Raw genomic sequence first — 14980 nt, 5'->3', positions numbered from 1 at the left:
TGTGGAGCTTCAGCTTTTCCGGAAGTATGACAATTACAACAGTTAAGCAATAATGCCACAATTCTACTGTTTATTAAAGAAGCATGCATACCATGCAATAAGCATTTTAGGATATCAGCGTTCTTCGTTTTAAGCTTCACATTGAATGTGTTCTACTTTGACCATCTACCTTCATCACCTTTATATGTTATATTATAGGTGCTGCTGTTTCAAGACCAGAATTATGGTCTTCACTATGAATACACGATTCCATCAGACCCTCCTCCAGAAAATCAGAGCTCTAAAGCACCTGGACCACTTTTCATGTGGACACACACAGGCTGGGAAGATTGTGATGCCACGTGTGGAGGAGGTAAAGGATTTTCTAATATTTATATTTCCAGGATAGTAGTTATTTTCTGATTAACTGTTGATAGTCAAGACAGATCTGCAACCTCTTCTCTAAAATTCCAAACTCCATAAAGAATTGGAAAATGAAAGTTTTTTGTGACGCATTTAGTGGCTAAACATGGAATATTTTGTGGCAAAATTTGATGTGAATTGAAAAAAAGTTCATTGAGAGGTATTACATATCTTATTGCTTTGCTTTACGTAAATATTAATTTATTTGCTTACAGGGGCTTACTTAATATATACTAAGGGCCCAGTGCACGAATTCATGCACCGCGAGGCTCTGGTGGGCACAGGGGCGGGTTTCGGCCCATCCTTCATGTCACCACCCGGCCCCTCCTGCCACAGCTCCAGGTCCCCTGTCTGCTGGCAGCCCCGCTCCCGCTGCCACTGCTCCCATGCGCCGATGGCACCAGCCCTGCTTGCACCTGCTGATGGTGCCGAGTTGTAGGGACCGGCACCGGGCACTGGCAGTGGGTGCAAGGGGGGGCTGGCACCGGTAGCAGGTGTGAGCACTGGGTGGGATTGCAGCACATGGGAGCAAAGAATTTTCAGTAACCACCAGAGTCTCTCCCCAATGACAGCAACCGGTGCCCCGCCTTGGTCTGGCACCCCTGCTCACTTGCTTCACCATCCCTCCATGGCCAATGCCCTCCATGTTCCATGCTCTGCTGTCTGCTGCCAATGCCCACCATGTTCGGCGTGCGCCCCCTGGTGATCAGTGCACGTCATAGCGACCCGTTGTTCAGTTGTTCCGCCTTTTGGTCTATTTGCATATTAGGGTTTTATATATATAGACTAGAGGCCCAGTGCACAAAAATTTGTGCACTTGTGGGGGAGAGGGGGTCCCTCAGCCCGTCCTGTGCCCTCTTGCAGTCTGGGACCCCTCGGGAGATAATGACCTGCTGGCTTAGGCCTGCTCCCAGGTTCCAGAGCGCAGGCCCAATCCCTAGGTGCAGCCCCTGGTCGGGCTCAGAGCAGGGCCGATTGGGGAGTTGGGGCACTGCCCCCTGTCATGCACACAGCAGGGCGGATCGGGAGGTTGCAATGCCACCCATAGTCACGCTCAGGGTACGGCCGATTGGGGGGTTGGGGCACCATCCCCTGTCGCACTCAAGGCAGGGTCAATAGGGAAGTTGCGGCGCCACCCCCTGTCACGCACAGAGCAGGGCCCATCAGGGGGTTGAGGAGCTCCCCCGTGTCACTCACAGAGTAGGGCCGATAGGGGAGTTGGGGCATTGCCCTCTATCACCCACAGAGCAGGGCCGATCAGGGGATTGGGGCGCCGCCACTGTCACACTCAGGGCAGGGCCGATGGGGAGGTTATGGCTCTACCCCGTCACACACAGAGCAGGGCTCGTGGCGGGGGGTGGGGGGGTGCGGTGCCACCCTCTATCACCCACAGAGCAGGGCCGATCAGGGGGTTGGAGTGCTTCACCCTATCACACACAGAGCAGGGCCGATCAGGGGGTTAGGGCGCTGCACCCTGTCACACACAGAGCCGCAGGGCGATCAGGGGATTGGGGAGCTCCCCCCTATCAGGCACAGAGCAGGGCTGATCAGGGGGTTGGGGCGCCTTCCCCTGTCAGGAACAGAGCAGGGCGGATAGGGAGGTTGTGGCCCCGCCCCCTGTCACACACAGAGCCGCAGGGCGATCAGGGGGTTTGGGCGCTGCCCCCTGTCACGCTGATCCCGGTGCCGGGAGGCATATTACCCTTTTACTATATAGGATAGAGGCCTGGTGCATGGGTGGGGGCCGGCTGGTTTGCCCTGAAGGGTGTCCTGGATCAGGGTGGGGGTCCCCACTGGGGTGCCTGGCCAGGCTGGCTGAGGGTTCTGAGAGCCATTTTCAGGCTGGTGGGTGACTGAAGCTCTCAACCGCTCCTTTTTTTCTTTTTTTTTTTTTAATTCTGGGCCAGCTTTAGCTCTGATGCTCGGCTCCTTGGCTGCTGAAAGCAGGTTTCTGGCCTTTGTTTACCTTCTGTATTTGAAACAATGTTGCGGTCCTGCTGACTGAAGCCTGGCTGACTAAAGCAGGTTTCTGGGGTTTGGTTTAGCTTCTATATTTGATACAATGTTTCTTAGAGAGCAGCTCAGAGGCCGGCAAGGCAGGCGGGGAAGCTTGGCTTCCTCCGTCACTGAAGCAAGCAAGCCTCCCTGTTCATGTCAGCTGCCTGGCTGCCGGCCGCCATCTTGGTTGGCAGTTAATTTGTTATCTCCCTGATTAGCCAATGGGAAAGGTAGCGGAGGTATGGCTAATTACCATGTTTCTCTTTTATTAGATAGGATACTTTATATACTTTACTTTATTATTTGTATAAAGTATTAAAAGTTCTAAATTCCAAAATATATCTGCCCACAAGACCTGAAATGCATGTGAAGGTGCTAGGAAAGAGCAGTATTGAGTTTGCTTCTAAGTTGTCTGCATACACAGGTAAGAATGTAGAGTGCAGATGAAGAAAAGATACTAAAGACTCAAGGGAGAGGCCTGGAAATGCAGGAGATAATGGCAGAAAATAGAGCTAAGGTCATGGAGGGGGTCTAGCTATTGATAATAACCAGACCAGGGGAGCTATTGACTTAACGTGAAAGGCAAGATCTCTGGGAAGAGGAGAGGGCCATGAATGAAGAAGCCTAGGTATTATAAGAATAATTCAAGTAATTCAAATAATTCTGTAATTCTTAATTACAGAAATGGTACTAGGATCAGTGTTGGAAAATGTAACGATAATGCAGTGGCTGAAATCTTAGAGGGAGTGGCCCAGAGGTAGAAGTTTTACTACACCAAGGAGACTGGCGGCAGAGTTGATCCAAGGCTGGAGGTTTAGGAGGAAGGAAGGGGTGTGGGCTGGCAGTGGCAGCGAGGAGCAGGACACCCATGCTGCCTCTCAATCAGAGGTACTGGAGAGAGAATGGCCCTTGGCAGGGGCTCTGGGGAAAACAAGAAAGTGTCCTCAAGGGAGAGAAAAAACATGCTGGAACATTGAAGGTGCAGAGGCTGGGAGGAGCAGCTTTTGTGCCCACATTCTGAGCTCTGGTGCTCATCTGGCTCCTGGGGCACCTGGCCCTCTGGAGCCGCCAGAGCAAAGGCAACGTTTGGGGTAGGGAAGGAGGAGATATTACAGAGCACACTTCGCTCCAAATACAGCATAATTACAATAAGGGGATTTGAAATTGTTCTCACAATTTAAAAAATGTTTTCAGTCCTGCTTACCTGATACAGTTTGCATTGGCCATGCATCTCCTAGGGCAGTGGTTGGCAAACTGCGGCTCGCGAGCCACATGCGGCTCTTTGGCCCCATGAGTGTGGCTCTTCCACAAAATACCATGTGCGGGCGTGCACGGACAGTGCGATTGAAACTTCGTGGCCCATGCGCAGAAGTTGGTATTTTGTGGGCATCTGCTCTGAGACTTGGGGCCCTCTGCCCTCCTGACCTCTCCTGCAGATGCCCCCATGTTCACACATAGGCCTGCTCCTCTGCTCACTCCTCACTGATGCCAGGACCTGTTTCACTTCAGGGCTTCTGCCTCACATCCTCCACCCACATAAAAAATAAAAAATAGAAACAAGCATACTTGAAATGAAAATCTACACGGTTAGAATTTTCTCTGCAGTAAAACTCAGGTCAGAATGACCAGCTGCCATCTGAGGGCAGGCTGTGGGGAGAGGCCCCGTGGAAAGGTGAATGGTTTCTGTTAGTTCACTGACAGGTGGTCCTTAAAGTCTGTTTACATTTGAAACTCTAGACAGGAACATGTTTGCCCAGTGAATTTTATTACCCTCAGTTTTTCTTTCTTTTATAATTGTGGTCTAATAAAAGCTGCATCAGAAGTAAACATTCAGAATTTGTCAGTCTTCAGTTTGAACAAGCAAATTATTAGGGTTCAATTTTTCCCCCAAAATAACATTAATTGCAACCTAGACTATGTTTTGCCAATTACCAAACCTTAAGAAAAAGAGGTTCACTATAAATTCCTTTTGCTTCAGAGTCAGAAGGGCTTTTTGATATTCTTAAGCATAACTTCTAAATTATGAACATGAGAAAATTGAAGCGGAGAGAGATTAAGTGACTTCCCAAGGTCACAGGCCCATTGAGGGAGGAGCCGGATTAGAATCAGGATTCCTGAGTTCAAGTCTCCTTTCCTCCTCATCGTATACTTTCTTCAAGAGCAGCTTGGAAGCTAAATGTTGTTTCCACAAAATAGGGCATGTCCCTTAGAGATTATATAGAGATATTTTATTTTATTCTGTTAAAGTCAGATAGAAAAGGACAAGAACCATATGATTTCACTCATGTGGGATATAAAACAGAAAGCAACAAATGAAGAAACAAACAAAAACTCATAGACATGGACAACAGTATGGTGATTACCAGAGGAAAAGGGAGTGGGGGCAGTTGATGAGGGTAAGGGGGTCAAATATATGGTGATGAAAGGAGACTGACTGGGGGGAGACGGTGAACACACAATGCAATATATAGATGACATATTGCAGAACTGTACACTTGAAGCCTATATAATCTTATTAATCAGCGTCACCCCAATGAATTTAATTAAAATTAAAATTAATTTAAATATGTTCTTATTTTTATTTCAAATGATTTGTTTCGTAAAATAGTACTAATTATACACAGACGCTACAATTTGTGCTTGAGTAGACCTTCTCTTTCAAATCTGTTCCTTTGTGTTCAGTCAACAGTTTTCAATTATCTCTGACAATGTTAATAGGGCACATATTCATTTCAATGCCAAAATATTTCTGGGCTTTTGGATATTATTTTTCTTTGCAGTTCATAAATTAAGTGGATGGACAGGATTTCAGGAATCTCATCATTTCTGACTTCGCATTGTCAATTTTATAGCCAGAAAAAGCTTTGTAATCTTTCAGCATATTCATGAATTAAATGAGAGTAAGTTCAAAGCACAGAACATTGGAAACAGATTCATGCAAAATTTATCTTCAACAGAAAAGAGGAAAAATAGCACTATTCTACTTCACGGGAGAATACTATGCAAGAGCAAATAAAGTATCACAAGGCAGTATAAAATGTCATTGTTTCACATAAGTTATTTTTTTAATTCTACTGTAAGGCTTTAGATTGCCAGAAATAAGTGAGGAAATTAAAAAAAAAAATACCTTGTTTCATGTAGCTACATTTTAATGCTAATGATCTTTTGCATCAGTATCTTCAACTACGTTTTAAAATAAACCAAAATAAAGTTTTTATTATGCATTTCCATTAATTTATTAATATTAGTTATAAGATATGAAAAGCCTAAGATATAAAACAAATATTATTTTAAAAATATCTAAAGGATACTGGTGATATCAAGTAAATGTTTCCAACAGTTTAAAATACATACATGTTTCATAATCATCTTTTTCTTAAATTTTATTTTATTGTTTAAAGTATTACAAATAGTAGTACATATGTCTCCCTTTTTCCCCATTGACCTTCCCCTGGCCTCCCCTACGCCCCGGCACATGCCCTCATCCCCCCACAGAGCCCCCCCCCCCCCCCCCCCCCCATGTCTTGTGTCCATTGGTTATGCTTATATGCATGCATACAAGTCCTTCGGTTAATCTCTTTCATCATCATCTTTTCAATTCTAATGATAATTCTAGAAATATTTAAATGGATATATCATTTTGTGTTATAATCATTTTGTGTTGAAATCAGCCCCTTTATTTTTAAACAGCTTAAAATGTACTTGTGAAGTAAGTGTTTACTTTGCTTTAGTTCTAAAACATCTAAATAATCTTGGAGGGAATGTTTTAAATTTATTTTGGTTTGCATAAAAGATCTGTTTTAAGTGATCTGGATCTCCCAAGGCATTAGAGATGTACCATTCCATAATACCTGAGGTTGTATGTGGAATCTGCATTTCGCACAGGGCATGCTGCTACTGTCTTAGGCCAGAATTTATTGTGATCTGGCGGATAAATTAATTAAAGAAAACCCGGAAGGAAGAGCCCCAAATTTAATATCCTATTTTTGAAATAAATGAAGAGTTGAGCATGCTTTTAGGAAGTCTAAATAGATACAATGTAAAGGGGGAAAACATAAGCCAACATTCCACATTCTCCACATGGGTCCAAATCCTAGTAGTTTACGACTCATGCTTTAGCCTTGTGCTGAGTATCTTAGACACAGTTCCTTGACCATGACCAGATTCTAAGGAGGCATCCAAGCCTTTGCGTCCAAGTTGAGGAATCATCTTGAGATACAAATGCCTGCACATTTTCAAGGGTGTTATTCCATTTTAGAGGCACTTTGAATGTACCAAAATAAATGCTATTAGCAAAAAACAAACAAACAAACAAAAATGCCAAAATATATTTTCTCTTGGCATTACTTTATTTCAATAAAATCAATACAATTTTGTATTCTACTTCCTTTACTTAAATTAATAAGGACTTTTTATGTTAACATAAACTCTTTATAAACTTGAATTTTAATACCTAAGTGATAACCCATTAACTGATTTACTACAGATAACTGTTCCCCATAACTTGTCATTTTGTTTGCAGATGGTTTTTCACCATTTTAGGAAACATAGTGTTAAGATGAATCTATTCGTAAAGAAAGCACTTTGGGCTTGAGTTATATGCTTCTCTTTCACTCATTGATTCCTTTACCAATACTGACTGTGCACTCACTCTTGCTGGGTGGTCAAAAGACGAGTGCTTTCTGCTTTCAGAGACCTCTCCGTCCATCTAGTAGATTATAGCAACATCACTATGCAGAGTGGTCGGTGGAGATGAAGAAACCCTTCTAGGGATATGCATAGGTGCAAAGGCAGTGGGGTTTAGTGAGAGTATTTATTACTAGGGTGTAAAATATGAGGATCAAGCTGTCAGAAATGATTTGATCGGAAAAGTAGGAAGAAACTAATTCATGAAGGTCCTTTAGTGTTATGCTAGCACTCAAGTTGCATTTAACTTGCAAGTTATGAGATCCCATTTAAATATTTGTGTATGGAAATGACAAAATCAGTTTGGAGTATATATTGGGTGTAGCCTACAATACAAAATAACAACTTTTCACTAAAATATAAAAAAAGTCATTTTTAATATTAAGCCCAAACCCTGAGAAAAAAATTATAGAAATGTAAAAAAAAAAAATCTTAGAAGTAAATGCCATGATGTGGAAAAAAAATTTATGCTTCGAAAATAACCAGCATTTTATGTATCTTTAAGATGTGCTCAGAGAAGAAAAGTGCTTCATCCTCACTTAAAGTATATTTACTGTAAATTCACTTGTTTACTGCCCATTGGTAGTTCAATAACAAACAAACAAATTAATTAATTAATTAAAAGAAATGTATGAATACAAATGAATATATATAGACAGTCTTATAGAGTTCTATAGTTCTACTTAAAAGTTTGGAATGTCGGTGACATTTAGAGAGTTTCAGTTATGCGTATCAAAACACTGAACCCACTCCCAGGACACGTTTCTGCATTTATGATGCAAGTTTTAGAAATGTGATCTACCTGGATAGAATATAGTTTTATTAAAAAAATAATTGTTTCGGGGGTTAAATACAGAGCATAGAAAAAAGAATCAGCTTATCTCCGAGCCTGGGAAAGAAGGAACACAATGTAGTATCTCTCTAGAAAGAGTCAGTAAGTAGAAAGGACCTTACATTTTCGAATTTTGCCTAAATTTGTCAATGAGACAAAGGCATAATGCTTATTTTATTTTATTCATAATTGTATACAAAACATCAAAACAGATTTCCCCAATATAGATTTAATGGGAATGACCTGGAAGTGAAGTGAATTGCCATAAAGCAAGTAATACACTGTCAACAGCCTGCAGCTACTCATGGTTTAGGCAGAAGGCCAGTTCCTTCACTTTCTGTTCATCCCTGGGTCCTGCAGAGCTGGATGCATTATAAATACTGCTATTACATGCTAGAATGGAAATTTCCTGTGTTGGCTGGGACATAAAAATATATAAAAGAAAAAAAATCAAACAATAACATTTCCATATGGCTTTATGATCTTAGTTGTATTTTCATAGGCATGAAGTGTCTGTAGCTCAGCAATAGATTTTTTCCCCCTGATTCTATTGTTTTTGTTCAATAACATTTTTTTAAAAATTAGGACTAGGTTCTTTTATCTGCCAAAAAACTTACAATGCGAGCTTCCTTGCTGCATTGTGGAAATGTCCCAATTCATATTCACAGGCTTTCAAGCGTTCTTAGAACACCACTTAGGCGCTCCCTGAAGTGGTGCTGATAGTTTTATTCCTCTTGATATATCAATACTTATACTTAAAAGATTTTTTTCAATAGCTCAATATGTTAGCTCTGGGCTGACATAACTAAGGTTAGATATTTACTGAGGAGGGGAAGAAAATGCAGTATAATTAACCCTGAGTTATTTATTCCAATACTACATATATGTTTAGCAAAAGCCTTCTGGATAATGTCTGTTTGTCATCTTCTTGTGTTGTAGTTGGCAAAAAGCCATGATTTAAATTAGTTTAGGTAACTCCATCTATTCTGTAGAAGAGTGTCTTATGACTGTGAAGGCTTTAAATTAGATTGTAAAACTAACATTCATATTTCATAAATGTGACATTTTTAATCCTACTTTTAGGTCGGCACCATTGCAATGCAGAAATAATACACAGGCTAAAGTGAGGGAGAGTTGGCATATCTTTTTAATGTACATGCCAGGTCATAAAGGAGCTCCTGAATCATTAGAAAGTAGGAGGAACTTGACCAAAAATGTGTCCCAAAATCTGATACATTTAGGTATCTCCTACCAGTAGGCCAGTTTTTTCTGACAAAAAAAAAAAAGAGTAAAATAAATCATTTCTGCATCTTTAGTAGTTTGTTTGAAAGTTATGTGAAGTTGATGGGCATTGCACATGACTATGATTAAGTCTAATATTATACTACCTATGCTAGAAGATGCAAATGAAGATCTAAATGGTTTTGTTTACATGATATGCAATAAGTAAAGATACATTATTAGTTAATATACGTATGTCTACAGATATAGTCAGGCTTTTATACTAGACGTTATCATGGGACTATACTCAGTATTGAGAGGGAAATCCAGGGAGATCCTGAATTTGTTCCTTTTCCTTCCACTTGGCCACTCCATTGTCTCTCCCATTCCCCATTTAAGTCAAAGGAAAAGATACTCAAAAATTATTTAAGTATCTCTCTCTTTCTCTCTCTCTATATTCCTTCTTTGTTTTCCCCTTAATGCCAGTCTTCCCTCTGTTAATGAATGACAGAGTGACTTCTCAGCCACCAGCCCAGGTTGTCCTATTTGGCATGACCTGCACAAAAGCTTCGAGCTTCCTAATTATCATTGCAAGACCATCAGAGGACCCTAGCTATTGGGCCTTTGAATGGTGACTCAGAAAACTCGTGACTTTTTTTCTTAATCCTTAAGGATCCATCTGGCTTTAAAGTTGTTGGCTGATTTCATATATATATATATATATGATGCAAAGTGTCCCCTCGGGAGTTCGGCTGGAAGACTGTGAGTTCAATTGCTTGCTATGACATGTGCTGACCACTAGGGGGCGGTACAGAACAAAGGAAGGCCCTGGCCGGCAGCCGGCAGCCTGGGAAGGGAAGCCCCAGCTGGCAGCTGGAAAGAAGGCCCCGGCCAGCAGCCGGAAGACCCCAATCGGCCCCGATTGCTGGCCAGGCCTAGGAACCCTACCTGTGCACAAATTTTGTGCACTGGGCCTCTAGTTTGTTTATAATGTCAAACAATAAGTTAAATTAGATTATTCAATCTTACATAGATATTTGACTTTTGTAGAGAAAGAATTAGCACATATATATTAGGCTTTTGAAGAGTAAGGTGAAATAAAAGTGTTGTCAGGTATGTGTGCTTATGGGGCTCTCTGAAATATTAATACAGCATACAAATGGTCACTTTTACTTCCTGTTATCAGGCTTTATCATACCAGAGAGAGTAGAAAAGCCAGTTTTCTGAAATCTGGTGAACAATGATAAGGGTCCCATGGCTATTCTTAGAGAACATGGCAGTCATTAGGGAATGAGGATTTCTAGAATTCTTGGGGCCTTTATCAGAGGCCATAAGAATAAAGGTCTGAGTCATACTCTCAGCTTGCTTTCCATAACTTAACACAGAGCACTGATGATGTACAACCAAACATGCATGCATGTTTATGGGAGTTTATGTGCTTTCATGAAGGTACATAGGTATATGCAAACATATCTTTCCACCACTTAATGCCAAAGATGGCATAGCCCTTTATAACAAGTCTTTAATTAATATTTTATCAACCTATGGTGCCACAATCCCTTTATAATACAAAACTTGCCATTTAATTTCTAATAAGGAGAAAATTACTATTCATCTTTCTTAAACCTAAAGATACATTTTTTATGTAAATAATATCATCTTCATTGATCTAGCCTAAAATTTGTTTAAAATATCTCTGAAAATTACAACAAGCCTGTGAACACCTCCTAAATCCATTAGATAAAAGCCTATAATAACATTCTTTATATGTTTCTTTCAGGAGAAAGAAAGACAACAGTGTCTTGCACAAAAATCATGAACAAAAATATCAGCATTGTGGACAGCAAGAAATGCAAATACTTAACCAAGCCAGAGCCACAGATTCGCAAGTGCAATGAGCAGCCATGCCAAACTAGGTAACGCTGTCCCACACACTCCGAGTCTTACCAAAGTCACATTTTCTTTAAAACCAATGCAAGGGATCTAAACCAAAATGTAAGCTTTTAAATAAAGCAAGGTCTAAAAAAGACAGAATCAACTTGATGGAATGAATATTGGAGTGGTATAGAAAGAAGCCATGCCTTAATAACTAACAGAGATGGATGAGTGGAACCTTAGTATAACTTTGGAGCAGGCTCGCAACAAGGCTGTTTGGAATGGCCTCTCTCACAGGGCTCCTGAAAATCCATGTGCTTTCATGTAAAACGATGCTGGGCGTTGTGGGACTAAGCCACAGTGTTAAAATGTCCTAAAAACTTGTAGGGATGGAATGACAAAAAGAGTGTGAGGCTGGGCTAATTCCTCTAGAATATGGGGACAGGAACATTTCTAGCCTGACACTCAGAGGTTTGTTGAGACTCAGTGAGTTAGGGTGTAGATTCGAGTTCTTAGGAAGTCAAACAGAATTGGTCTCCTCTCACTGTAATTTCTGCAGTGGAGTCAGTGAAAGTACACATCCTACAACTCAGATACGCAAAGAATTTGTAGGTTTGCTGGGATCTGTAACTAATAAAATCTTCCTGACCCTCCACCACAGTGAGTAAGTATGGGCGGTGAAAGGGGGAGGAGGGACAGAGGTGCCTGTGAACTCTATTTAGGCTTCTCTAATCTCTGCAGGGGTGTGGTCATGTAGGCTCGTGCTCAGTTCTTCTGAATCTTTACCCCCTCCCCCGCCTTTCCCCACTCTGATGCTCTGCATTCTGAGTTCCCTCAAGCTCTACTTATTGGAAAACTGCTGTTAAGCCCTGCAGATCTGGTTTGTGCTATGTTAATGAGAGCTTAAAATAATTTCAAAAATCCTTCCTTCCTCTACAAAGCTGACATTTCCAGACTTGCTTTTTTTTTTTTTTTTTGGTAGATTTTATATATTTAAGGTATCAAAAGCTGATTATCAACTTTTCCTTCCCTTTGCATTTGTCCTCTAACAATCATACACCTCCCTCAGGAAAGTAATATGGTTCTGAAGAATAGGACAAAAGAATGATCTGTAAGAGAATGTGCAAAAGGTAAAAGTACCTTACAATACTTTCAATAATGTTACATGTCTGCCTGGCTATAAGCTTTTTAGCCTAACTACATAAGTAATTGAACTAATTAAGCTTTTTTATAAGGCTGAGTAGTAATCAACCGGAAAGACAACCTAAAGAATTATTGTATCCAGCAGTCATATCTTTGGGTCCTTTGCGTTCAGTACTAGACAGATGTAGAAACAGAATTTTGGACCTTTTTCCTGTTAGCTAAAAAACCTGGATACTTTCTTGTTATTACCAGAGGCCCAGTGCACGAATTCGTGCATGGGTGGGATCCCTTGGCCTGACTGGTGATCGGGGCTGATCAGGGCCTGCTGGCCGGGGGGAGGGACCGTGGGAGGTTGGCTGGCTTCGGGAGGTTGGCTGTGGGAACACACTGACCACCAGGGGGCAGCTCCTGCATTGAGCGTCTGCCCCCTGGTGGTCAGTGCATTGTCATAGCCACCGGTCGACCTATCATAATAGTTGCTTAGGCTTTTATATAGAGAGAATTATCTTTATCTCTATTTCTTTTTAATAGATATTAAAATGCTATTTATCTTGCATTGAGTAATTTATTAAAATATTTCAAAACACCATTTGTTTTATATACTACCTAACTTTCCCATAAGGATGAATGAGTAATGGCATTTTCTGCTATATTGGGAATCTTGAATGAGCTGCTTAAAGGACGAGAGTGTATTTGTCACTTTCTCACTTGGTCACTGAAGGATCAGAGTGTACAATGCACGCCATGCGTTGTTGTTCATTCGCCGACCTTGGCTATCTTAGGAGAAAAGGACTCGATAATGACTGGGTAAAATGAATAGTTTTAAAAGGTCAGTCTGTTTCTGAGTGAGGGATTTTTGAGCTAGAGACGGGAAGTCTTTTTGTAAGAAATCAGTATTTTTTCTTCTCTTGGAAAAAAAAAGGCAGTATATTTTGTACTACTGAGAAGCTATATTGATGGGGTTAACCAAAATACTGGAAAGTAAGAATGAACCTGGGTGATTATTAGGGATCATCACAAGAAACTTTCCAAAACTTACTGGCATTGCACAAACTTTATTCCTCCTGCCTCTTCTTTTGCCCCACCCAGTAAGAAACATTCTAACTTCTATTCACATTTATTGAAAATGTCACCAAAATGTCTGATGGAACCGTATGTGCCAAATATAAAATATATTGATGTCCTAGTAAATAGCTGTGTAGGAAAGAATCTTAAAGATAAGGAAATGGGACAGTTCCAAATTAGATGGGTTCTAAAATACGTGTTCTCCTTTTTGAGCAGTTTTCACACGGAATGGAAAAAAATAACTTTTTATCATTATACTAAGAATCCCTAAAATAATTTTATTTCAAAAAATGAGATTCCGCCGAAACCGGTTTGGCTCAATGGATAGAGCGTCGGCCTGCAGACTGAAAGGTCCCAGGTTCGATTCCCGTCAAGGGCATGTACCTGGGTTGCGGGCACATCCCCAGTAGGAGATGTGCAGGAGGCAGCTGATCGATGTTTCTCTCTCATCGATGTTTCTAACTCTCTATCTCTCTCCCTTCCTCTCTGTAAAAAATCAATAAAATATATTTTTAAAAAAATGAGATTCCATAACATTGCAAATTGTTCTTTTTTTCAGTTGGGGATTCCATAGTTGGGGAGAGAGGGACATGGATTTTAATGTGTATCCTTGTGCAGAAAGATGAAACAGAACCTGAATGAAATTGGATGATAAGTACACCCTTTAGGGAAAAACCCATTAGGAACCTCCAAAGCAAGATGGTAGGTCCACATCATTCTTAATAGGCCAGCACACAAGAACCTTGCTAGAGGAGATACTGGCGTTCAGATGTTATCATGAAGTGTTTTTTTGTTTTATTTTGCTTTGTTTTTTGGTTGCCCCCCCCCCCCCCCCCCCCCCCCAGAAACAAAGGCATAGAATCATTTAGAAGTAAACCATTGTCCAGATAAGAAAACTAGGCTGTAAGAGGATGTAACATCTCTTAGTCTCATAGTTAAGAACATATGGGCTTAAGTAAATTTGGAATAACTGACGCTGTTTCTGTAAAATGGAGAGAAACATACTGAAAATTCCATTTTGAGAAATGTTTAATGCAAAGCTCTTGTATGAAAAGTGTTACAGATGCAAAGAAGAATAAAGCCCTGGTCCCTGCCTTTGAAGAGATTATGTACTCAGCAGCAAAAGAAGGTCACATTCTCTAGGTAGCCTGTGAGCCCCTCCCTTCCCCAGAGAATAACGTGTACTTGTCTTGTGAGTGCCACAAGCCAGGTGACACAGGGCAAAGGGGAACACAATCCCTGCGGGTTGAATGGGAGAAGCCCTGCTCGAAGGAAGGGACTTGGAGCTGTTATCGAGGATCTTAGCAGAAAATGATACAGAAACAAGTGCCGTGAAGTGACAACAGAGAGTGTTTGGGGAACGAGCTGAGCATATGGCTTATTTTCTAAACAAGTGGGCAACGAAGCTAGAGAAGTTTATGAATAAGTATGCCTTTTAGAAATATAATGTAGTATAGATAGTATATACTACATACTGAGTACCCATTGTATGTCAGCCTTAATAAACACTTTTACAAATGAGAAATACTTAACAGATATTAACTATTGTTTTAAGAATATGCACAGCTTGTACAGAACCCAGAATTAAGTCCGGGCTTCTGACTGCCCTGCTCTGTGCTTGAGTGGGGGACTCAGATCCCACTGTGAGGTTGTCCCAATAAGGGGAAATGCAGAGAGAGTTTTATTGACAGGAATTGCGCAAGTACCAAATTTCGTGAAACACTTTTCTGGCAGAGGCCTTGGTTCATTCCTGAAATA

The 14980-nt window shown here is 41.0% G+C and overlaps 1 protein-coding gene across 1 annotated transcript in view; it reads left to right on the top strand.

Moving 5' to 3' along the window:
• ADAMTS19 (ADAM metallopeptidase with thrombospondin type 1 motif 19) overlaps nt 1-14980 on the top strand; it is a 203295-nt gene that overhangs the window by 165988 nt on the left and 22327 nt on the right. The window contains 2 exon segments of the mRNA XM_070417180.1: nt 199-352; nt 10920-11055. Of these exon segments, the coding sequence (XP_070273281.1) occupies nt 199-352; nt 10920-11055 (290 nt within the window).

This window comes from Myotis yumanensis, unplaced genomic scaffold, assembly GCF_028538775.1.
Source record: "Myotis yumanensis isolate MYYU_CA2020_CCGP unplaced genomic scaffold, mMyoYum1.0.hap1 SCAF_5, whole genome shotgun sequence".
NCBI lineage: Eukaryota > Metazoa > Chordata > Mammalia > Chiroptera > Vespertilionidae > Myotis > Myotis yumanensis.
This window is presented reverse-complemented; position numbering and strand designations above follow the sequence as displayed.